The sequence below is a fragment of the Cervus elaphus genome, chromosome 18 (assembly GCF_910594005.1).
Source record: "Cervus elaphus chromosome 18, mCerEla1.1, whole genome shotgun sequence".
NCBI classification, from domain to species: Eukaryota; Metazoa; Chordata; class Mammalia; order Artiodactyla; family Cervidae; genus Cervus; species Cervus elaphus.
Window position 1 is genome coordinate 108,187,024 of NC_057832.1, and position 26,587 is coordinate 108,213,610.

Sequence of the window (26,587 nt, forward strand, 5' to 3'; positions counted from 1 at the left end):
GATATGGCAAAGCTAGATCTGTTCCATGCTTATTATACCCAATTAAACACACACAGATCCAGCATTTACATATTAAATAAGAAACCAAATTAACCCAACACAAAGGGGAGGGAGACAAAATAGGAACTGTAAAAATTGAGTTTGACAATAAAAAAGTAAAAAACATCAATAACTCTCAATAGATAATGACCCTAAAAATAGATTTAAATTCCAAATTTTGCTTTTAAAAATTCATTTAATGAGGTTTATACATTTGATATCAGTAAGACAAGGCCAATACAAGGAAAATAAAATTATAGAACAATCTCTCAGCTATAAACAGTGTGGCAATATCATGTGACTAGCTCTGTAAGACAGGTGCTATTATTTCCATTTTGTTGATGAGGAAAGTGGTGGCAGGCAGGCAGGCAGAATAGCCATCAATAAAAAGTCTACAATTTATAAATGCCAGAAAGGATGTGGAAAAAAAAGAACCCTCTTACACTGTTTGTGGGAATGTAAATTGGTGTGGCCACTAAGGAAATTAGTATGGAGAATCCTTAAAGTACTTTAAAAATAGAATTACCATATGATCCAGCAATCCATTCCTGGGCATATATCCAGACAAAACTATAAATCAAAAAGATACATGCACCTATTGCAACACTATTTACAATTGCCAAGACATGGAAACAGCCTAAATGTCCATTGATAGATAAAGAAGATATGGTGCATATATATAATATATGTGTGTGTGTGTGTGTGTGTGTGTACACACACACATATACACACATAGTGGATTACTACTTAGCCATTAAAAAGAAAGTAATAACATCGTTTGCAGGAGCATGGATGGACCTCGAGATTATCATGCTAAGTGAAGTAAGTCAAAGACAAATATCATATATCACTTATATGTGGAATCTAAAATATGACATAAATGAACTTATCTATGAAACAAAAACAGACTCACAAATATAAAGAACAGAGCTGTGGTTGTTGAGGGGTAGAGGGGCAAGGAGGATTGGGAATCAGGGATTAGCAGATGTGGACTATTTTATCTGTATAGCACATGGAATTATACTCAATATCCTATGATAAACCATAAATGGAAAGGAATTATGAACAAAATATATATGTATAACTGAGTCACTTTGCTATACAGCAGAAATTAAACACAACATTGTAAAATCAACTATACTTCAATAAAATTTGGAAAAAGAAAGTGATGTTGCATAACTTGGCTCCACCAGGCTTAAGGTGGTGCTGGATTTAGTCTCAATTTCCTCCATTCTTTTCCTAATCCTGCCCTTGGAGGGCTCAGGTCGCCTTCCCTCTCACCTTCCACCACTAAGGGGATTTCTGGCGACCCCTGATTGGAGAGGAACTCACCAGGATGGGCTCCACCAGCTTCCCCTCTGGCATGACTGAGCGGTTCATCTTGGCAATGCGTTCCAGCGTAGCCAGGGCAGCCGGAGTGTTCCCAGTGGAGACATTGAACCGAGCAGATTCAGGAATAAACTGGGCATAGGTGACAAAGAACATCAGAGCTGCAACTGCTGTGGCCCCCAGAGATAGAGCTATCACAGTTCCATATACTACACCATCCCAGTTTCCGGAGATGGGAAAGGATGTAGCAAGCTTCACGGCAACAATACGGCAGGTATACCAGCGCAGTCGTGGTAGAACAAAAAGTTGCCTTCTCCTTCTCATAGTCCTATCTAGGATGACAGTGGATCGATACCGAGCTTCACACAGTTTGGCCCAACCTACTTAATACAATGAAATTCTTACACTGAATCTCCTGCTGCCGCCCAGGGCTCCCTGGTGCTTTTCTGCTGCTCCATCACCCAGGCCCTCCCCAGGAACCCCAGAACTCTCCACAGTGCAGGAACCACAAGTGGGGGAACCATCCTGATTGTAGAGACCTTCGAGCCACTGATGGTGGCATACTCCGAACACCACCCTCAGAAAACAGCACAGCCTTCCACTGACATGAGGACCTTGAGAATCAACTGGAAGGGCCCCCTGCCCTTGATGCCTCCCCCAGTGAAGTGGGTTCTTCCTCAGCAAAGCATCTCCCCCAGCAGTATCCTCTTCCCCATTCCCTGGCCAGAGGGCAGTTCAGGTCATCCTCATCACCCACCAGGATTAATCTGATCATTTCTAACTGCTTTTCTGACCTTTTCCATCTTCCCTCCCACCCAGCCTCCACATACCCATGTACCTGTTCCCCAGCACACAACCCCTTCTACACAGCCAGGGCCCCTGGTCCTCCAGGTTGTTTGTAACCTGGACACAGGCCTGTCTTTCCATCTGGCCTCCCCCCAGTACCCCTCACTCTAGAATTCCCTGCCTCCCTGCTCTCCCCCAAACATATCCTGCATTTACAGCTTCATGATGGCTTGTGCATTAAATCTGCCAAAATACCCTTTCCACGTAAACTGACGGAGACAGATACTTAAATAAAGGAGAAAGGTCCTGGACATGAGAAAGATATCTGTGGGCCAAGAAGGCCCACATTGCCAACCAGAGGGGCGGTCAAGAGGGAGCCCATGAGCTTGGTCACCTTGAAGGCCATGATGAGGATAATGCCAGGGATGGAGGCAATGCGGATAAGCCAGCGCCACCCGATGGTGGGGACGACCACAGAGGCCAGGCCAATGATGAGCAGGGAGCCAGCCAACCAGAAAACCTGGGGGAGAGAAGGAAGGTTAAAGCCCTCCTATTTTCCAATAGTCACATGTGGATGTAAGAGTTGGACTATAAAGAAACCTGAGTGCCAAAGAATAGATGCTTTTGAACTATGGTGTTGGAGAAGACTCTTGAGAATTCCTTGGACAGCAAGGAGAGCCAACCAGTCCATCCTAAAGGAGATCAGTCCTGAATATTCATTGGAAGGACTGATGCTGAAGCTGAAACTCCAATACTTTGGCCACCTGATGCGAAGAACTGATTCACTGGAAGAGACCCTGATGCTGGGAAAGATTGAGGGCAGGAGGAGAAGCGGATGAGAGAGGATGAGATGGTTGGATGGCATCACTGACTCAATGGACATGGGTTTGGGTGGACTTTGGGAGTTGGTGATGGACAGGGAGGCCTGGCATGCTGCAGTCCGTGGGGTCACAAAGAGTCAGACATGATTGAGCGACTGAACTGAACTGACTGAATGCACTCCACACCCCTACTCCAGGAGCGCCCCGTCCTGCGTTGTAAGAGGGTGAGACGGGGCAGTGTCGTTGACTGAGGAGCTGCCCCACCTCCAGGCCTGGATGAGCTGGAGAAGCTACTTCACTTCTCCATGACCCCATTTGCTTGTCTACAGGTAGGAGGCTTGGCAAGACAGGGGACAGCAATGCCATCAAAGTTTAAGAACACCTCGGGCCCAAGACATAAACTTTCTTTTCTTGAATAAAAAATACAGCCACTGGCTCATAACTCAAGGTGCAAAGGAGAGCACTGTGAGTGGATTGCTCTTTTCTCTCAGCTTCCTTCCATCCAGTACCTCTTCTCAGAAGAAACCAGTATCACCAGTTTCTTCCATCCTTCCGAAGCTGTTCTAAACGTACACAAGCTAATGAGGATATGTTTTGTTCCTTGCTTAAAATGGTAACGTAGTATAAATATTTCTCAATACTGCTTTCTGTCCTGAAAAATTTATCTTGAGATTATTTTATATCAACAAAGAACATGGCAGCCACCCTCATGAGTTGGGAATTAAAACAATTCTGAGTATTATCGTGAGAATTATTTTCCCAGTGGCAGTGAAGAATAGATGATAATTCTGTTCCACCTCACAGAGATGGAGAGAAGATAATATTTTAAAAGACCCTTTGTGGGGCTACTTACAGGGTAACTGTTTCATCACCAAGGAAGTCTATTTTTAAAACAACAGGAATATTTCAGAAAATGGAAAGAGCTATGAAAAAAAGAAGTGACTTGCGTGATCTGGGATGACCTTTCTGAAGAAGCAATTGTAAGAAGGCCAGTAAGAAGCCACTGTAGCAGACCGGGTAACAGGATATGTGGCACTGAAAAGGATTTTAGTAGTGAAATAATAAGAAGAAAACGTTTTTTTTTTTTCCTGTTTGATGGATTTGGCACATATTTTGGAAGTAAAGGCAACTGGATTTGCTGTTAGACACTGCACCAGGGCTTCCATGGTGGCTCAGTGGTAAAGAATCTGCCTGCCAATACAGGAGATGCAGGTTCAATCCCTGGGTCAGGAAGATACCCTGGAGTAGGAAATGGCAACCCATTCCAGTAATCTTGCCTGGAAAATTCCATGGACAGAGGACCCTAGTGGGCCACAGCCCATGGGGTTGCAAAGAGTCAGACACAACTGGGCGGCTAAGCACAACACACTACAGTTGTAGGTCCCCTAATAGGAGAGGAATCAGTGGGGCTTTGTGAGTGATTGAACAGAGGCGAGGGGAAGGGAGGGGTTCAGGTCAGCTCTTGAGTGTGTGGCTCAGACAACTGAGGGGACAGTGTTTGCTGGCAGTGGAAATACGGACATAAAAGACTCCAGAGGAGGACGCAAAGATTAGGTCTATGAATGTTGTATGTATTTGAGGAGCCTGCAGGATATTCAACAGACTATCAGGTAACTGACTACCTGGGTCTGAAGTTCAAGAAGATGCTCTTGGCTGTAGATAAATATTTTTGGGGGGGCGGTGGAAAGAAACACATTGGGTTGCCCAAAAAGTTTGTTTGGTTTTTCCCTTGAGATGTTATGGGAAACCCAAAAGAACTTTTTGGCCAACTCATTAGCCACCTAAAATCATTGGATTCATCAATTAGATGACCCCAGAAGACCTGGAAAATAAAACCAGCAATGAGAAGATAAAACCATGTCATGACATGGGATCATGACAAAAGCGAGTTGTAGATGGAAGAGAAAATGTTCACAGATGAGCCTGAACCAGATCATGTCTATTAAATAACATTAAGTGTAAAACCCAACCCCTAACTATTGAAAGTGTGGGCATTTATCTTGACAAAGATAAGAAGAAAGCTGGGAGGGATATAAAGACTTGGCATTTGGTTGCCTACATTTTTTGTTGGTGTTGTCTAAATTTAGTGTCAGAAAAATTAAAAATACAATTTTAAATATTCTCCTACTGTTTTATTCATTGCCAAATATATTAATATATTCTTTGGCGGGAAGGGTCATCACCTTCCAGGGTCCTTTGAAAGTCAGGGCTTCAGGATAATGATGACATCAAAGATGGCACAAGGGCTCCTAGACTGACGGAGCTTCAGATGCAAAACCTCTAGTCAGTAGCCAGCAGCGGTCTGAGGCGGGGCGGGAAGCATCCTCATCTTCTCACCTAGAGAAACGGCTCAGCTGGGAGGAGGCTATTACAAAAGTGCTCACAGGCACAGGCCAGTTACGGACACTACTGTCCACAGGGAGACTCTATGTGCCTCCACTGAAGACTCAATGGGGAGAGAATGTTCATCGCAGATGCATTCCTGAGCGACTGTCACTCTAGTGAAACCAGCCAGTGGACTGTATCCTGAGGAAGGGGTTACTGTGCTCTAAATCCTGCTGTGGATGATAGAAGTCCTCGCTCAGAACGCCTTGGAACTGACCTCTATGGTCAAGCATCCCTAATGCTCTTTGGCTGGTACCAAGTAACAGGAGTATGCTGATCAAAGGACCATTAACTGACCAGGAGAAAAACCATCTACACCATTCTGTACAGGATCCAAAGACTGGGTAGAATTTGTCTTAACTCACCTGAGACAAGGGGAGCATGTAGCCTCGATATTTTGTAGGCAAGAATTCAGTCTTTATGATTAGCCTAAACAGGAAGGGGGAAAACACAATTATGCTTTTATAAAACCAAATAACTCTTCTTATAAAACAGTCATTGGACTTCCCTGGTGGCACAGTGGATAAGAATCCGCCTGCCAATGCAGGGGACACAGGTTTGATCCCTGGTCCAGGAAGATTCCACATGCCATGGGGCGACTATGCCCACGTGCCACAACTACTGCGTTCCTAGAGCCCATGCTCTGCAACTCAAGAAGCCACCACAGTGAGAAGCCGAAGCACCACAACAAACAGTGCCCTGCTCACAACTAGAGAAAGCCTGCACAAAGCAATGAAGACCCAGCACAGCCAAAAATAAATAAACAAACTTTTCTAAAAAAAAAAAAAAAAAATCATAATTTTTCTTGTTTCTTTGATAAAGAACTCAGAAAAAAAAATTCATCACTGTAAAATGATAAGAAATACATATGTTGGTCTCTGTCCCTGAAAGTGAAAGATGCTCAGTCATGTCCAACTCTTTGCAACCCCATGGACAGTAGCCCGCCAGGCTCCTCTGTCCATGGGATTCTCCAGGCAAGAATACTGGAGTGGGTTGCCATGCCTTTCTCCAGGAGATCTTCCTGACCCAGGCCTTCCGAGATGCAGGCAGATTCTTTACTGTCTGAGCCCCCAGGGAAGCCTGGTGGCGGTTTAGCCACTAAGTTGTGTCCAACCCTTGCAACCCCATGAACTGTAGCCCACCAGGCTCCTCTGTCCATGGGATTTTCCAGGCAAGAATACTGGAGTGGGTCACCATTTCCTCCTCCAGGGGATCTTCCGGACTCAGCAATGGAACCCAGGTCTCCTGCAATGCAGGCAGATTCTTTAGCAACTGAGCTACGAGGGAAGCCCCTGGGAAGCCCTGGTTCCTGCTAATATTTGGTCTTTGACGCCAGTTCCTGACACAGAGTTCCTAAAAACCTTAGGATTTCCTGGAAGATAGGAGCATCATTTATTCTAAGGAGGTGATGCTTGATGCATCCTGGATGGTGGCTGGTCTTCAAACACTAAGCCATGATTAGAATCTTGGCACTTTCAGCCCTATCCCCCCTCCTCTGGAGAGAAGAGAGGGGCTGGAAAACAAATTAATAATCAATCGTGACTACATGAGGAAGCCTCCATAAAAATCCATAACAGACAGAGTTCATAAAAATTTGTAACAAATCCAGGCTGGTGAATACAGCTATGTCCTAGGAGCGTTGTACAGTTGCTAAGTTGTATTCAAGTCTTTGCGACCCCACAAAATGTAGCATGCCAGACTCCTGTTTCCTTCATTGTCTCACAGAATTCTCTCAGATTCATGTCCATTGATTTGATGACACTATCTAACCATCACAAGAGAAGACTCTACACATGGACATCACCAGTGGTCAACACTGAAATCACATTGATTATATTCATTGCAAGCAAAGATGGAGAAGTTCTATACAGTCAGCAAAAACAAGACCAGGAGCTGACTGTGGCTCAGATCATGAACTCCTTATTGCCAAATTCAGACTTAAATTGAAGAAAGTAGGGAAAACCACTAGGCCATTCAGGTATGACCTAAATCAAATCCCTTACAATTATACAGTGGAAATGAGAAATAGATTTAAGGGACTAGATTGGATAGACAGATGACCTATGGACAGAGGTTCATGACATTGTACAGACACAGGGATCAAGATCATCCCCAAGGAAAAGAAATGCAAAAAAGCAATATGGCTGTCAGAGGAGGCCTTACAAATATCTGTGAAAAGAAGAGAAGCGAAAAGCAAAGGAGAAAAGGAAAGATATGCCCATGTGAATGTAGAGTTCCAAAGAATAGCAAGGAGAGAGAAGAAAGCTTTCCTCAGTGATCAGTGCAAAGAAATAGAGGAAAACAATGGAATGGGAAAGACTAGACATCTCTTCAAGAAAATTAGAGATACCAAGGGAACATTTCATGCAAAAATGGGCTCAATAAAGGACAGAAATGGTATGGACCTAACAGAAGCAGAAAATATTAAGAAGAGGTGGCAAGAATACACAGAAGAACTATACAAAAAAGATCTTCATGACCCAGATAATCACGATGGTGTGATCATTCACTTAGAGCCAGACATCCTGGAATGTGAAGTCAAGTGGGCCTTAGGAAGCATCACTATGAACAAAGCTAGTGGAGGTGATGGAATTCCAGTTGAGCTATTGCAAATCCTGAAAGATGGTGCTGTGAAAGTGCTGCACTCAATATGCCAGCAAATTTGGAAAACTCAGCAGTGGCCACAGGACTGGAAAAGATCAGTTTTCATTCCAATCCCTAAAAAAGGAAATGCCAAAGAATGCTCAAACTACTGCACAATTGCACTCATCTCACATGCCAGCAAAGTAATGCTCAAAATTCTCCAAGCCAGGCTTCAACAGTATATGAACCGTGAACTTCCAGATGTTCAAGCTGGATTTAGAAAAGGCAGAGGAACCAAAGATCAAATTGCCAACATCTGTTGGATCATCGAAAAAGCAACAGAGTTCCAGAAAAACATCTACGTCTGCTTTATTGACAATGCCAAAGCCTTAGACTGTGTGGATCACAACAAACTGTGTAAAATTAATCAAGAGATGGGAATACCAGACCACCTTACCTGCCTCCTGAGAAATCTGCATGTGGGTCAGGAAGCAACAGTTAGAACTGGACATGGAAAAACAGACTGGTTCCAAATAGGAAAAGGAGTACGTCAAGGCTGTATATTGTCACCCTGTTTATTTAACTTACATGCAGAGTACATCATGAGAAACGCTGGGCTGGATGAAGCACAAGCTGGAATCAAGATTGCTGGGAGAAATATCGATAACCTCAGATATGCAGATGACACCACCCTTATGGCAGAAAGTGAAGAACTAAAGAACCTCTTGATGAAAGTGAAAGAGGAGTGAAAAAGTTGGCTTAAACCTCAACATTCAGAAAACTAAGATCATGGCATCTGGTCCCATCACTTCATGGCAAATAGATGGGAAACAGTGCAAACAGTGTCAGACTTTATTTGGGGGGGCTCCAAAATCACTGCAGATGGTGACTACAGCCATGAAATTAAAAGACGCTTACTCCTTGGAAGGAAAGTTATGACCAACCTAGACAGCATATTAAAAAGCAGAGACATTACTTTGCCAACAAAGGCCTGTCTAGTCAAAGCTATGGTTTTTCCAGTAGTCATGTATGGATGTGAAAGTTGAACTATAAAGAAAGCTAAGAAAATTAAGTCTGTCACTGTTTCCATTGTTTCCCCATCTATTTGCCATGAAGTGATGGGACCAGATGCCATGATCTTCATTTCTTGAATATTGACTTTTAAGCCGGCTTTTTCACTCTCCTCTTTCACCTTCATCAAGTGGCTCTTTAGTTCCTCTTCACTTTCTGTCATTAGAGTGTTGTCCTCTGCCTATCTGAGGTTATCACTATTTCTCCTGGCAATCTTGATTCCAGCTTGAGCTTCATCCAGCCGGGCATTTCGCATGGTGTACTCTGCATATAAGTCACATAAGGAGTGTTTTGGGACTGAGCCCTAAACCTGTCAGGTCCACACTAACCTCAGTGAGGGTCAGAACTGAATGTTGATGTTCTGATGTTGGGGAACACCCAGCTGATGTTGCAGGATTTGTTGGTGTGTAAAAAAAAATCCACGCATTTGGTGTCAGCAGTATCATATTTAAGTACTGAGTATGTAAAGAGAAACAGAAGCTTTCCCTATGCAATCATACACTAAAATATAATCATTAACCCATAAAAGAAAACAATAAAAAAATAAACTTCTAAGTGCTCTTCTGTTTACATTTTTTATTCCCAAAGTTATTTGAAGCCTTCTACCATTTAAGAGATATTAGCCCTATTTCTTTCACCAAGAGAAAGACACACTGGCAAAATGTTTTGTCAAGCCCAATTCCCTTTACCAAAACATATGTGGGAAATTAAAATACACCCAAGAGAAGGTAAAGAGTTTTTCCAACCAATGATGACAGTCAAAGCACAGGTTTCTAATTAAGTCCATATTAATTTTTTGAACAGCAGAATAAACGGACTTCCAACCCATCCATTTTCTAATTGTTCTTCTCTGTTGCCGTTATTAACCAGGGTATGGAGTTTCAACATATTTATTGAGCTGCTTCCTAAGGGATGTTTTCAAATTCTACTTCTACTCCCTTAGGGTGTCAGAGCTCAGAGTGATGTTTAACTTATCCTCTAGGGAAGAACAATTCTTTCTCTAAACCATTAGGGTAATAATTAGGTGCTTTGACTTCTCCTAATATATTCTAAGGGCAACTTGCTGCAAGGCACCCAGGAGAGAATAGCTGGAGGAGCCTTGTTAATTAAATGGAGGCTTCCAAGTTGTTGAACATTTTGTATAACAACTTTCACACCCTGTATGATGAGACATTACACAACTAACCAAGGGCAGAGAAAAAGCCAGCAGCAGCCCAGCTGTTTCAATATGTCTCACCTGCTTTGCAAACTCACTTTGCAATGGTCTTCAGTTACAGGCACTTTAAAACGGTTATTCCTGAGTGTTACAGCGGCTTATGGTCAAACTAAAGTCTCCCAGAAATTCTCAAGAAATTGTGTTTGGGTTGACATCATTTTTGTTACCTACTCTGTATGGCCCTTTTTGTTTGCAGTTAGTCTCACAAAATATTATTTATCTAAAAAAAAAATAAATGCTTATCAGCCTTAGGAACAAGGAAATTAACACATCCTTGATCTAACACCCTGCTAGCCTTACCATCAAACATCATTTTCATGGGCAAAGAACTTCCAGTGGGATAAGCAGCCATCACCAGAGGGAAAAAAAAAACTCGAAAAAGATTCGTACAAGTGAAGTCTATACATTTGCAACTTACTGATGCTCTTAGTCTCTTAACCACAGTGAATGTGACTATGGGTTTTCATAGTATCTCCCTCGGGGGGGCTTTAGGTAAAATCTTTACCCTTGTGAATGGCCAGACACGCCACAGCCCACCATGGTCCGCAGGAAGACAAACCAGATGTACGATGGAGAGAATGAAGTCAGCAAGGAGAAGTAAGCTCCCCACAGGAACGAGATGAACAAAATCTGAAGCAACAAAAGGAGACGTTAATGGAATCTGCTCCCATGGAAGGGCAGGAAGAAACTTAACTTCTGAAGGTGATTTTTAATTTCATCCAGATGTTTGCTTCTCTGTGGAGCTAATCTTTAGAGAACTCGCTAATCTCTCATAATCATCAAAAAATATAATCTATATCATTTTATTGTCTGAAAGCCCCAACGTTTTAAGTTTAGACCACTCGTCAAAACTCGTTCAAGATGTCCACCCTCATAGGTGGAAAATGAACATGTAAAGCAGGACACAAAACTCACCCTCCCAGCAAACAGGGATGGCAGGACCAGGGCAGAACATGAGTATGAGAATATAAGCAGAATGAGTATAGGGAGAAATTTTAAGGGATTTGCTTTTTTTGTAATTATAAGAATAATACAAGTTTATAGCAGAAGATATGGAAAAAAGAAAAGATATAAAAATACTTAAATCACTTTTGCTTCTCCAATCCAGAGAAAATACTATTAACATAGTTTTATCCTATTTTCACTGTTACTAAGGGAAAATATATACTTAATAGTTGCAAAATATTCCATTGAAAAGCACATACCATAACACACATAATATAATGAAATGCATAAACCTTTCCCCTACATTGACTGTTGAGATGGTTTTATATTTCCTATTAAAATCAGCAGAGAAACACTCTGCATAAATCTTTGGGGTTCTCTGATGATCTAAATAAAATAGATTTCTGGAAGGCAAACTGTCAGACAGGGAGATTGGGTATTCTCAAGGTTCCTGGTTTATGCTGCCAAATTGATGGTCAGAAATATTATATCAATTGTACGTGAGGGTGTCTGGACACTTGCAGTGTTCTTCAAGAAAAAGAAAAATTCCTTATGGACCTGACGTTTGATATGGCTTTGACAATGAAAAATTACGCTATGTAATTTTGCTTCTGATAACTCCTGTGACTGAATGCTTTTCAAGGTTTCTTGACAATTTGTATGTCTCCTTTTGTAAAATGCCTTTTTGTGCTCTCTACATTTTTTTTGCAAAGCTTGTGTTTTCATATTCACTTGTCAAAATCTGATATTTTGTGCACTTTGAAACACACATCCAAGCCTATGACTGTCTTCCTTAGTAATTACACCTAAAGAGGTCTTCCCCACCAAATATCAGACAAGATAGGTAGATCTGGGTTTATCATCAGAAAACATAGTTCTGTGTCTCGATGTTGAATCTCGGTATGTGTGACATCAAGCAAGTGGGTTAGTTTCAAAGCTATACCCAAGTTAACTAATGCGAAACTGCTTATGTTTACACATGTTTATACATGCAGCCCCCACATTCTATCTGCTGTGTTCTAACTACGCACATCCATCAGCGGCACCTGGAGTACAAGGATCAGCTACGGGGACAAGAGTCTCGGGGAAAGATGACAAAGCTAAAAGACAAGGTGTCAAAGAAGGACATTTCCATACTCTCTCACTTAGGTATTGATAGAAAAATGTCCATGAAAGAAAAGCAGTGGTAGGACCTCCCTGGATGTCTAGTGGTTAAGACTCCAAGCTCCCAATGTAGGGGGCCCTGGTTTCATTCTGGGTTGGGGAACTAGATCCCATACGCTGCAACTAAAGATCCTACACACCACAATGAAGATCAAAGATTCTGTGTGCCCCAACTAAGACCAGCTGCAGCCAAATAAATAAACACCAAAAAAAAAAAAAAAACCCACAAGAAAAACAGTGGTCACATCACCACAAAAGAACACACAAAAGAAAATTCCAGATCATCCTTAAAGCCAGCCTACCTTCCAGCGGCCATATCTGTCAGCCAAGAGGCCAAAGAGGATGCTGAATACCATGTAGCCAAAAAACACCATCTGGAGGTGGGTTGAGAAGAAGTTATCCTCTAAGCAGCATTTTTACAATATGCTAATTTACCGCATTAAGCATTCATCCGTCTAAACAAAGAAGACAAAATGTGGGTGGGGTTGGAAGTTGAAAAATAGGCTTTCACAAAACTCTCCCCTGACTCCTTTTTAAGATGTCAGAGGTTGATGATTTCCACCCCTGAAATCGCTGACACCAGGTAGAAGCAGGGGTCCTAGAAAAAAAAGAGCATTTCTTCCAGAGGGAACTAATAAAAAAAAAAAAATCATATTTATACTTGAACCACAAAAGCCATCCTTTTCTTCTGTGCACTGTTCTCTCTAGGACATGACTGAAGGAGGGAAAAGCCAATGTTTTCAATGCCAAGCCTGGGACGGATGCCATACCATAACGAAACCTAATCCTCAGCAAAATGGCAGAAATGAAAACAATGTGACACATTTTGCATAAATCCAAATTTATTAACTATGAAGGGCTCTTGTTCTGGAATAATTTTCTTTCCGATAATTGGTATTCACATGGCCTTTCTTTTTTTGAAAGATGATGATAGTTGATGGCAAGATTTTCTGCCTCTTGTTGGGGGGTTAAAATTTTCCCTCTACCCTTCTATACTCTTTGGCTGGTCCAATAATTTAATTGATTTAAGATAAATTGACACATTGAGGGGCTTCCCAGGTGGCGCTAGTGGTAAAGAACCCACTTGTCAATGCAGGAGATGTAAGAGACACAGGTTCGATCCCTGAGTTGGGAAGATCCCCTGGGGGAAGGCATGGAAAACCATTCCAGGGTTCTTTTTTTTTCCCCCTACTCCAATATTCTTGCCTGGAGAATCAAGTGGACAGAGGAGCCTGGTGGGCTATAGTCCATAGGGTGGCAAAGAGTCGGACACAACTGAAGCGACTTAGCATGCAAGGCAGATTGAGAGGAGAAAAGCAAGTTTAATTTTGTACGTAAAAGAATCCCATAAAAATATAAGACCCAAGGGCACATTGGACAGTTGAGGCTTATATGCCTCAAAGGGGAGGAAGGTCATTCACAGGACAATGAGAAGAACAGATGTCTGGTAATTAGATGTCTGCATTGCCACATGGATAGGTCATTCAGATGAAAGTTATCTCCAGCAATAACTCTCTGTCTCTGAGAGCCAGGCCCCCTATCTAAATTCTTTATGTAGTTAAGGGAAATGTAAAAGTTTCTCTTGAGTCTGCTTGGTCTCAAGTGCCCTCAGCTCAAAATAATCCACATGCCAAAGCGGTGTACTTTGGGGTCACACATTGTGCTCTCTTTTGGTTGTTGTTATTCAGTTGTGATGTCATGTCCGCACTTTTGTGACTTTATGGGCTGTAGCCTGCCAGGCTCCTCTGTCCAACGGTTTTCCCAGACAAAAATACTAAAGAAGGTAGACATTCCCTTCTCCAGGTAACCTTCCCAACCCAGGGATCAAACCCATGTCTCCTTCATGGGCAGGCGGATTCTTTAGCATCTGAGCCACCAGGGAAGCCCCCTGCTCCCTTTTACTCTTCTTCTAATGGCCTTCCTTGTCAAATATATATCTCTTTCAACGTCAACTCTAGGTTAGCCACTTGATTTTTTTTTAAACTCCTATCAGTTTGTGAATCCCCAAATTTGGCCAAGGCTCACTTTCTCTGATTTGTGTCTCTTCCGGGCTCCTGCTAGGGTCTGGAAAATGAGCAGTTCAAGGTTATCTCCCTAGAGGAAAAGAGAAAAGGGAGAAAGGCCTCAAATGCTAGTTTGGGAACCAAAACAGCAGGTGGAGAGGGATTCCGTGGCCCTCCGCCAGGGGGACAAGGGAGGGGAGCGGAAACCCTGGGGCCTCAGCTGCTTCATTCTCGGCACAGGAAGTGGGCACTCACCGTGGTCACTAATGCCACCTGCCAGTTCTCCAGCTGCCATTCACAGCGGATGACAGGAGACACAACCGCTATTAACATGATCTCCATGGCCTCGGCAACCTCAAACAGAAGGAAGGAAAACACGGTGTCCAAGTGCTGGCCTGTTGTCCCTGCTTCCCAGGTCTGCCTGTCATCCTTCCAGTCCTAACCTCCTCCTTCCTGCCCCCCACTTCAGGAGGATCTACCTATTACATACTCACTAAGCCCTGCTAGTTGGATAAAGAACTACAGAACAACTTTGGCTTTCATGGATGTAACATTTATGGTTTGAACAGTTTTGAGAGGGTCCCTCAAGATTTATGACATGTATTTGCTTGTGGTGTTTCATGTTTTTGCATTTAACACTATGAGGATGTTATGTGGGGGTCATTTAGTTGGCAGATGACCCAAGTTATTCACCAGCATCTACATCAGCCCAACACTGCTGTCCTATACGTGTCATCCTCAAGATCTCAGGGCGTATCCTTTGCAAATGGACTGTTGAAATAGTCCCTGATTTCAAGAGGCTGCAGTGGGGAGGCAAGATTTATGAAAGTTAGAAAATAAGCAATGAATACAAAACAATAAGAGCTCATCATCAGGAAAGAATGACTGTTTAGTAAAATTAGTGTAAGATGTGCTACTAAATATTTATATTTTCTATTGAAAGAAATATCTTCCTCTGTCCATATCTTGTAATTCATTCCAGGATGAGTTTATCTCCCAGGGAAAGGAAGAAGTAGATGTTAGATGATAGAAATTCAACGCAATAATGAACAAGGAAGATTCCAAGATCATTCTGAGGTTTTCTGCCTGGAGGAACAGATGAATAATGATATCATTGACAGGGTCTGAAGGACATTCAAAGAAAAAGGGGAAATTAAAGGGAGGGAAAGGTGCATTTGTTTGAGACACATTCTATGAATAATAACAGAATATTTGTATGGGGTGTTTATTATGGTACTTCTTGTATTTGTGTAACTTGAAGGTCTGGGATGAAACAGGCATGGTTAATGTTAGCTAATATGTGGGAATTTGAAATATATCATAATGGCTCATCTCTCCTTGGAGAGTATTATAGTCATGTTTAGAATTCAAATAGTTGGTACTTTTTAGTCCAAAAAATATCATGTGTAAGAAGTGACCTGATGATCTCAGAAGAATACTTATATATTAAACTCACCTAGAGCAGTTAGGTCAGTATTAATCTGGACTCCACTCCTCTCAAGAGTCTTAGAAGGAAATAAGTCAATAAGGGATAAGGCTCTGTCCCACTCTGATTTAATAGCCTTATGGGAGAAGGACCAGCCAGAAGCTAGGGGCAGTCATGAAGGAGTAGCACCGCAAAAGACCTCTGAAGACCTTAGAGACGTCTGAGGCCTCGGAGTCCCTGTCATGGACTGAGACTGTCGTGATGCTGTTACACACACATTCCAGACACGTGGGGCCCTGAACTCCAACTACCTTCAGTGGCACCACAAACCTTCCGGGGTACCAGTTGCAGGGTCAGTGAATCTGTAATTACAACAAGTATCCAGGTGATAGTTATGCATAAAATGTGAACCACGTGTTTAATCTGACTTAGAATGATACCATAGTTTTCGCCTCTCTTTCCAGTGTTTCAATTTAAACCTTTTTTTTTTAAATGAGTATTGACAAATGAATTTATTTACAAAACAGAAATAGACTCATGACATAGAAAATAAACTTACGGTTACCAGAAGGGAAAGGGCAGGGGAGGGATAAATTAGAAGTCTGGGATTAACAGATACACACTCCTATATCCAACTATAAATCATCTCTAAGCACTCACCCCCGTGCTGCCCATGATCAGAAACAGGGCAACGTGGAAGCGTCCGAATCCGATGGTCTCCACAGCTTCTTCCACAGTGAACGTCTTTGACTCTAACAAGGAAAAACAGAGTGAAAGGAACAGCCTCTGTGGGGAGGCAAGGTGTATGGATTATCATTCACTCTGGAGGATGTTGGAAAACCAATTTGTTGCTATAAAAATAGTAAATACAGAGAAGAGGAGGGATTCAACAGTAACTTGAGGATCAGAGACTTCTACGGTCCCCTTACCTCTCGGCTGTGGCTCTGAGGTCCCTAGGTTCAGCTCCCGAAGGCTAATGACAGTGACTGGCTCTGTCTGCTTGGCTGTCATCTTTCAAATGGTTTGGATTCCCCACACAGCTTTCCTACAGGAGACAGGAGAGGGAAGATGCAGGAAACTGGGGAAGGAAGAAGGAAAGAAATAAAATTGAGTGCATATTCTCCTTTAATCTTCATCAAAAACCAGGGCAGTAGGTATTGTAATTTATCACCATTTTACAAGTGAAAAACCTGCAACATGGAGAAGTTAAATCATGGAGAGGTTGAATGGCCAAATGAAAGAATTGAGTCCTAGAAGCTAGTAACCAACCCGGAGTCGGGGACCAGGTAAGCTCTTGACAGTTTAACCAATAGTGTTCTCTGACTGGGAATGAGGGTGGGCAGAGAAATAATCACAATAGCCAATGCTTTACTGCTCCATAAATGCTATGGTTTACAGTATGATCAGATATTATAGTGTTCTTTCTCACCTTGTTTTCATTTAATTCTGACAGAAACCCATAGATTTTCTTTTTATCCCTTCTACCTTGGGTAAGCGTCTGCCTGCAATGCAGGAGACGTGGGTTCAATCCCTGGGTCGGGAAGATCCCCTGGAGAAGGAAATGGCAACCCACTCCAGTATTCTTGCCTGGAGAATCCCATGGATGGAGGAGCCTGGTGGGCTACAGTCCACGGGGTCGCAGAGTCGGACACAACTGAGTGACTTAATTAATTTTCACCTTGGGTATTTAATCCTTAAAAAAAAAAAAAAAACTTAACCCTAAACATCAAAACAAGAATAAAACAAGGAAAGCTGAAATTAGCGGAAAAAAATTTTAAATAGGTTTATAATGGTAATTTCATTCTACACCCCTGGTAGGATAAACAGAAACCCTAATCTATTCTCATTAATTATACTGTTAGCAATAATATTGGCATCATTATTCTGATACAAGTATATTGTAGGATAAAGCAGTTATGTTACTATTATTAGGAACCAAGATTTCAGTGTAAGAGAAAGAATATACAAAAATCAAAAGTTATGTGAACACTTTACATTCTAATTTTGAATTGGAAATATCAATGAATTCATTATGTATTATAGATACATATATATATACATACACACACATATATATTTAAAGAAGAAAAATTGCTGCAAAGAATTAAAGCCCAGAGATATCAAAATCCATTGTTCATAGGATTGCTAAAATGGTAATCTCACTGATCATCTTTGGAGAATACTAAGAAAACAACTCATTCTGAAAACTAGTAAGTATCTTGCCTTTCTTGTACAGATTGTATTTTAGAGTAACCAAACAGTCTGTGAAACTTTAAAAGTATTCTTTCATTTCAGCTAAAACATACAGAAAGGATGGAATTAAAGTTCATGATTTTGCAACTCCTAACAAAATAAAGGATCCAAGTAACGATCATCAATGGCTGATACACTAGGTAAAAACCTGATAGAGAACTTTATTCAAACAGATAAGACTAATAACACCCCTGACCCCATTGACACTGGCCCCTCATGCCACTAAAGATGATCAGATGCAACATGGCTCCTGATGAGATGCATGAGGAAGGATATACAACATCACCTGTGATGTAGTCTCATAAAAAGAAACTGAACGTGGGTCTGACTGAGCCTCTAGCTCTACCTACCATTTTATACTTCCTGTAGCTCAAATGGTCAAGAATCTGCCTGCGATATAGGAGAGCAGAGTTTGATCCCTGGTTGGAAAGATCCCCTAGAGAAGGGAGTGGCAATCCACTCCAGTATTCTTGTCTGGACAAGTCCATGGACAGAGGAGCCTGGCAGGCTACAGTCAGCGGGGTCACAAGGAGTTGGACACAACTGAGCAACTAACACACATACACCATTTCATACAAAGGATGAAGAAACAATGCTAAACTACACAGTTCAGTTCAGTCGCTCAGTCGTGTCCGACTCTTTGCGACCCCATGAGCTGCATCACGCCAGGCCTCCCTGTCCATCGAGTCAAAGATGCCATCCAACCATCTCATCCCCTGTCATCCCCTTCTCCTCCTGCCCTCAATCTTTCCCAGCATCAGGGTCTTTTCAAATGAGTCAGTTCTTCACATCAGGTGGCCAAAGTATTGGAGTTTCAGCTTCAACATCAGTCCTTCCAATGAACACCCAGGACTGATCTCCTTTAGGATGGACTGGTTGGATCTTCTTGCAGCCCAAGGGACTCTCAAGAGTCTTCTCCAACACCACAGTTCAAAAGCATCAATTCTTCGGCACTCAGCTTTCCAACTCTCACATCCATACATGACCACTGGAAAAACCATAGCCTTGACTAGACAGACCTTTGTTGGCAAAGTAATGTCTCTGCTTTTTAATATGCTCTCTAGGTTGGTCATAACTTTCCTTCAAAGGAATAAGTGTCTTTTAATTTCATTGCTGCAAACTACACAACGTGGATACAAAAAGAAAAATCCAAAATTTTGGATTTGCAAGAAGTTCTACAGGTTTATGACTCAACTTCTTCAATAAATAAATGGAAAATAAAAAAGAGGAGAGGAGAATGGATAGACTAACAGAAAAGAGACAAACCAACCAAATAAATGAGTTAATTTGCCTGGATCTTCAGTCAAACAAATCAATTATAAAACAACAAGAGAATGAGATGACAAAGATGACAGAAAATCAGGGAAATTTAAGAAAGTTTGGAAGTTTGATGATATTAAAGAATTAGTGATGACATCATTAGGTGGGACAATGACATTATGGCCATGGTAGAAAAAATCCTTATATTTTAGAGATATATGCTGAAATATTTACAGATACAACAATGTTTGGGATTTGTTTTAAAATAATTCAGTGATGGGTTAGGAATAGAGTGCAAAAGGGGATGGGTGTGTAGATGAAAAAGAATGGCCTTATAGTAAAAATTATTTAAGGAGGGTAGTGGGTACATTGGGGTTTGACTGTCCTCTGCTGTTGCAGATGTATAACATTTTTCAAAATAAATAGTTCCAAAAAGGAGGTTCTGAGATTTGTATGTAACTTTTCCAATATCAGACCACTAGTAAGTAGCAGAAGCAGAACTCAAAGGTCCCCTTTTCCCAGAACATAAATAGCTGCAGAGCGGTTGCAAAGAAACAAGTCAAGGTCATCAATGTTTGCCAAGTGCCATCTCTGTGTCTTTGTGTGGGCTCCTGTGGAGGGTTTGTAGGAGCCTCTGACACATCCCCTGCCCTAAGGAGCTTTTAACCTAGCTGGGGACACCAAAGATACACACAAAAACAACCATACTGTAAAGTAGATATTATTTGTTTCCTTAAAATTCTGTCACAGACACAGAAATATTCCAGATGGAAGAGAAATCAATAATGCTCAGAAATGAGTTCATGAAATCCTCTCTCCCAAAGGAGATCATGAAAAGTACAGAAGGCCATTATTTTCACAGAGCGGAAAAAGTAAAAATAACTGGTCTCTTGGACCATATGAGAGACTGAAATTTACTAAGATGGAATGTTCCAGAAATACCTAATGCTCTCTTTCCAACTGTTGTCCAAATACCTTTTGGAGGGGTGTTCTTTGCCTGGTAACTTTTAAAATATTTATGAGAAAAATCACCTTTGGTTAATTATCAAAAGGACTTCAGTACACATTAAAAATTAGCTATGACTGAATATCATGTTTCCAGATGAGATGAAGTACTAACTTAACCAAAGTATGACAATGAGATTACTCAGTGAGAATTAGATGGTGGTGATGGCCGTGCAAACTTGTGACTATACTAAAAATCACTGAATTATATATACTCTAAAATGGTGAATTTTATTACATGTCAATTATATCCAATTTTTTTCCCCTAAAGAACAGCTATGCATATCATGACAGCAGACTTAAAAACCAAAAGTGAGTATGGCCATCTACAGTGCTAGAGTGGATCAGACAGTAAGGAATCTAACTGCAACGTGGGAGACCTGGGTTCAATCCCTGGGTTGGGACGAACCCCTGGCAGAGGGCATGGCAACCCACTCCAGTATTCTTGCTTGGAGAATCCCCAAGGACAGAGGAGTCTGGCGGGCTACAATACATAGGGTTGCAAAGAGTCTGACATGACTGAGCGACCAAGCACAGCACAGTGTTAGAGAATAAAACAATTTAGTCTGGTGGGAAAATAATTTTTGAAAATCCTAGTAAGTTCATCTTAAGTTCAGTTACAACTAAAATGCTTAAGAGTAAGTTCAATCGTCAATCAACACTTAATCTCTACCAGTCAAGTTTTATGACTTCTCATAACAATCTAAACATGTTTTACAATTTTAACAATCATAAAGGCTTACATTTTAGGAGAGTAATAAAGCGGTCTTCCAGCGAATCTGCTCACTAAAGTATTGAGTGGCAGGAGGAGAAACCCAGGAAATCTGCCACTTACTACCAAGTAGACGAGTTTTAATTTAACATGTTTGTTTTAACTGATTAGGTAGCTCCGTGGGTCATAAACATCCTACAAACTTCCCTTCTCTTATCAGCAAAGTGATTCATCACAGAGGGCCTGGCAAAAGCTGTCAGGTCCAAGATAATTGTTTCACAGTATCTCTTGAATTAAAGCTGATCGCAGGAAAGGAGATTCACATTTGTGATTTCATGTTTCTTTTTTTTTGATATTTTTAAAAAATGTATTTGGCTGCACCAGATCTTAGTTGCAGCACACTGGATCTTCAACCTTCATTGCAGCACGCGGGATCTTTAGTTGTGGCATGTAGGATCTAGTTCTCTGACCAGGGATCAAAGCCGAACCCCCTGCATTGGGAGCACAGAGTCTTGGCCACTGGATGACCAGGAAAGTCCTCATCTATTTCGTGACTGAAGAAGAGAATCATACTACTCGCTTTCCATGATATGACAAGCTTTCCATGATATGACAAGAACTATGCCCTCAAATTAAAACAAGTTACCATTTTCCTCTATCAAATTTGAAAAAATATAAAAGATCAATTATACCCAGTGTAGGAACTCCCCTGGTGGCCCACTGGTTACGACTCTGTGCTTCCAATGCAGGGGGGGGCGCAGGTTCCATCTCTGGTTGGGAGCTAAGATCCCACATGCTGCGCGGTGCAACCAGAGCAAAAAAGAAAAACACCACCACCCAGTGTAAGTGAAACAGGCCCTGATATTGATAGGAGAGTACATGGCTACAGCCGTTCCAGAAGGCAGCTGGGCAAAGATGAAAGAATATTGACTAAGCAGTTTCACTTCTCGGATTCATCCTAAGGCGATAATCAAAATGGTAGATGAAGATAAAGTGTATGAAAGCTCAACACACTGTTATTTTAACAACGGTGATTGTCAAGGAGTGACCAAACAAATTATAATAAAATACACTCCTATCACAGAATGCCATTTAAAAGCTCTTAGGTGAAAGTCTATTTGGTGCTAAAAAGCATTTCCCAAAATGTGTGTACCTAAAGCATATATACAATGATCCAAGTTCATAAAATTTCATTTGAATATATACTTACATAGAAATTTCCAGAGATAGGTCTGAAATTGTGTTTTGTCTTTCAACAAATATTTATGGAACACCACCATGTATCAGACAATAAAATACAGTGAAAAGGGTTCCTGTCCCCAAAGCACATACAAACGGGGGATAAAGTCAAGTATTGAGGTGGGAGCCACGTGGTCCAGGGGTGGTAGACAGAGGTTGCTCTGGCAACATAAGAGAGGCCCTGGTCTGCCCAGTCCTGGGACCTAGGGCAGCCAGTCCTGAAGGACGAGGATTTGGCCAAGAGAAAAAGGTGAGGAAACAATTATCTGGCTGGTAGAATTTAGGGTGGCTTTTTCTTTCTTCCTTTTACACTTTTCTGCATTATTTAGTTTTTAGAAAGGCTATGTCTGTTACCATGAAAATTCTGGAAGAAATGAACCAATGAGGATGCACAGTTGATGTGTCATAGGGCTCCCTAAGTCACTGTCCCCTATGCCATGAGCCCCACCTGCCCTCCATCACTGGCCTTGACCTCCTGGGTCAGGATAGGCTCTTGACCTGGAAACAATCAAGTCATTGACTGGCCACAAGTCTACAAGGTGGCCTGGCACAGAAAGCCCCCATTGCTAGTGCTGATGGTTGCACAAAATTGTGTAACTAAGTTATAAAACTAAATGCCACTGAACTGTTCACTTTATAATTGCTGCAAAGGTAAATTTTATGTGTATTTTTTAGCACAATTTCAAAAATTAAAAGAACAAGAAGAGCCATTATATAGGTAGCAGATGTCTGTAGTTGATATAAACCATAAATTCAAGAAAAAAATGTTAAGACCCTAGTGGAATAACGAGCACATTATATAACCAGGCAATTTCCAAGAGGATAAAGAAATTGCAAATAAAACTGGAAAATTGTTCACTTCTATAATAACTGACCAAGTTATAGAAATTAAAATCTTTAGGTATCCTGTGTGTGTGTGTGTGTGTGTGTGTGTGTGTGTGTGTGTGTGCATGCTTAGTCACTCAGTCATGTCCGACTCTTTGCGACCCCATGGACTGTAGCCCACCAGGCTCCTCTGTCCATGGGGATTCTCCAGACAAGAATATTGGAGTGTGTTGCCATGCCCTCCTCCAGGGATCTTCCAAATCCAGGGATCGAACCCATGTCTCCCACATCACAGGGGGATTCTTTACCATCTGAGCCGTAAATTAAATGTAAGAAGCAAAGAAGGAAGAAGAGAAGAGGGAGAGAGGGAAGAAGGAGAGAAGGGGGAAGGAGGAAAGAAAAGGCAGGATAAAGGAGGGAAGAAAAGGGAAGAGGGAAAGGGATGGAGAGAAGGAAGAAAAGGAGAGGAGAGAAATCAGGGCCGACAAGGAGGCGAGAAGGAAGAAGGGAGAGAGGAAGCAGGGAGCGAGAAACGGAAGTTGGTAGTAGCCATGGTGAGATAGCAACTGAAACTTTTCCGTTCCCTCATCTGAAAATAAAAATAATACCATCCACTTTCAGGAGAAGCAGCTTGCTGCCCTCCCAGTAACAAGTCTTCCCTTGAACCTTGCTGATTGGGTGACCACTGAGATACAGGTTGAGGTTGCTGGGGAATGCTTCTGAGAAAGTCCTCTTTTGCCCCCTCCGTCTCCTGCCTGGATCATGGAGACATGATAGCTGGTGCTTCAGCAGTCATTTTGGGTGGTGATAACAGATATGAAGTTGGAAAGATGGAAACTCTCTGCTAAGTCTGAGCATAAGCTAGAAAAGAGCCTGGGACCTGACAACCATGATATGGAGCTCTTCTACAGCTTTGACCTGTTCACCACCAGACACGTTTTCCATGGAGATAAAAGAAAGCTCTCTTGTGTGTGTGTCTCTGCATTTTCTTTAGGCTTGTCAAGTGAAGCAATGGGAGTAGAGAAGGAATAAAGAAGTCTGTAAGTAGCTATGATTAACTGTAAACACCACTATACTCAGACTAGCCAGGTATGTGTGATTTTTAGCCGATAAACTTTCTTAAGTGGATTGAGGATTAAATGAAACGATGCCTGTGTAATATGACACAGTGCCCACTGCAACACAAGCACTCATGATAGTACTGTTTCTCATCAAAGTATTAACAAAATTTCACCACAGTCACAAGTCAAATACACTCAGGGTAAGTTAAGCATCTACAGAGTTATCAAATATGTATTTCTCCAAAGGCAATTATTACTAATATTCAGCCAACATGAGAACACCTAGGACTCAAATGAAAAACTATCCAAACTGGGGGGTGGGGGGGAGAGGAAGGTAGCTTGCTTCCCAAAATAGACTGATTACACTTGAAGAGTCAACTTAAGTGGTGTTAGGAAGACCTCACATGTGCCATATGCCTATTGGAAAATAAGACCAAAAAAACTCCCATCAGATATTTAACAGTAACACCCACCCCATTCAATCACCTTACATTTACGAAGGGTAAAACAAAATGGATTAATTTTCACTAAAAATGCTCTTGCTGTACATTGCTTTCAGTTGTAAAATCGGTGTATTTTATAGAAAGAAAGACCTTTTGAAAGTGGAAGAACCTAGTTGGTGCAAGGGTGAGAAGCTGGACAAAAAAGTGGGCAGTCATGTGTGACTCACTCAAAGGAGTGAATCTGCTCAATTTCACCGACTGTAATATCAGTCTGTCTTGAAGACGTCTTGGCTCAAATGCAAGACCAGCCCTTAAAAACAGTCAAGGCTCAGATGTATTCTCTATGTCAGTGGAGGTTGCTAAAGGTTGGGGGGAAAAAACAAATATTCCAACTACCTGCCACAGAAAAAGTCCTCATTCATGCCCTAGTAAGTTACAGAGGGCTTTCAACAGCAAGTTTCCTTTGGTGGGGGCATTCTGGGGGCGGGGGTGACCCGCAGGGGTGTTGATTGGATATTTTTAGGATTTTGGTATTCACATTTGTGAATTATAAAGGGCTTACATTCCAAGAAATTAAGAGGACAATCAAATACTAACTTGAAGTTAACAGATAAGGAAAGTATTCTCTTTTCTTGCGTTTCAGCCAAAGTTTCATAAAATGTTTTCATAAACAGGACAAAATGTTTCAGAGATGGATATGACTGAGGAATGTTACTGAGAGATAGAGCTTGCAATCTTAATGCTGAAATGGAACTCTGGAAGAGCTGAGTTAGCATTTTCTGTTCTTCGACTCCCTAAGTCATTCTAAATCCCTTCTAGCCTAGGAAGAGGATGGACAGATGGAGGGAGAGATGGAGTGATGGATGGAGGGACTGGTGGATGCATGGTGGATGGACAACCCGTCAGACCAATTCAAAAGAATATGGATTAACATGGGGAAGAATGCTTCACATCCTTCACTATCACTCCTGAAAAATTTCAATGGAAAGTAACCATTGCCCGCCTTCAAAGAATTCACACATTGGGGATTCACTGTGAAACTCCAGGATTCAGAAGGAGTTCAGATTTCATTAAAACAATTTCAAAGAGACTGATGGACATTTTATTCTATTGCATTTTGCTGTGCTTAATTTTTTAGCCAGAGATCATTGGGCCATGTAAAGTTTTTAAAAACTGAATTTGAGTGTGATGTAATTTGTTTTACAATATCATCAGTAAGAAGAGTGAAATTTTTATACTTCATCTGTATTCAGCCAAGCACTAATGGTCAAATGCCCTAAGCCCCCCAGAGCAGAAAAAAACCCAGAACTATGTTACCCGTCAGAGTTTCTTACCTCTGTATACTTACTGGAAAACTTTCCTATTTCGAGCTCTTTTTCTCTACCTTACTGCAGCCAAGTCTTACACAGAAGCTGGACCATGCAGGGCCTCTTGTGGGCTTCTGGACTTCCCTTTCCAAGAAACCCAGCTCTCAGATCTTCTCTCGTCCTTTCGACTCAGTTCTGTGAACAGATTCTTTGAAGAACAACCCAGCGTCCTGGGCTAATGAATGACATTCAGGTCACACCCTCTTCTCAGCAGCCCTTCACCCAATCCCTTTTTAAAGGGGAAATTACATCTCTCATTGAGAAAGAAAGAGACTGCCAATCCTTGGAGGAAACTGCTATGTCGATCGCAGGGAGACTGGGAATTTCTGAAAGAGCAGGGGTCCAGGCAAGGGGCAGAAGGGACAGCTTTGCTCCTTCACGCCTGTCCTCACAGTCATCACTGTTTAGAATTACAGGGCAAAAGACTGCGATTCACCTAAGCATCACATATTTTTAGATAGCCATTGAGAAGGGCAGTGATGAACTGAGAAGCTTGAAACCATCTGGTGACCTTGGCAGCATGGGCATTTATGGACTTACAATTGCCACCACACCCAGCTTTAGTCTGTCCTTTCCTCCCACCAGTGCCACTGGCCGAACACCTTGTCCATACCTGGTGCTCTGTGACTGCACCTCCCTCCCCAACCCACAGGG

The 26,587-nt window shown here is 41.8% G+C and overlaps 1 protein-coding gene across 1 annotated transcript in view; it reads right to left on the bottom strand.

Moving 5' to 3' along the window:
- The window catches only part of SVOPL (SVOP like), an 83,810-nt gene extending 57,629 nt beyond the window's left edge, over positions 1-26,181 (bottom strand). The window contains exons 1-9 of the mRNA XM_043873435.1: positions 25,901-26,181; positions 16,698-16,846; positions 16,429-16,520; positions 14,598-14,696; positions 12,642-12,713; positions 10,736-10,860; positions 5,726-5,789; positions 2,549-2,674; positions 1,372-1,500 (exon numbers count right to left, since the gene is read on the bottom strand). Coding sequence (XP_043729370.1) covers positions 1,372-1,500; positions 2,549-2,674; positions 5,726-5,789; positions 10,736-10,860; positions 12,642-12,713; positions 14,598-14,696; positions 16,429-16,520; positions 16,698-16,779 — 789 coding nt within the window. The 5' untranslated portion in view covers positions 16,780-16,846; positions 25,901-26,181. The remainder of the gene's footprint in view (positions 1-1,371; positions 1,501-2,548; positions 2,675-5,725; positions 5,790-10,735; positions 10,861-12,641; positions 12,714-14,597; positions 14,697-16,428; positions 16,521-16,697; positions 16,847-25,900) is intronic.
- Between the last annotated feature and the right edge of the window lie 406 nt (positions 26,182-26,587).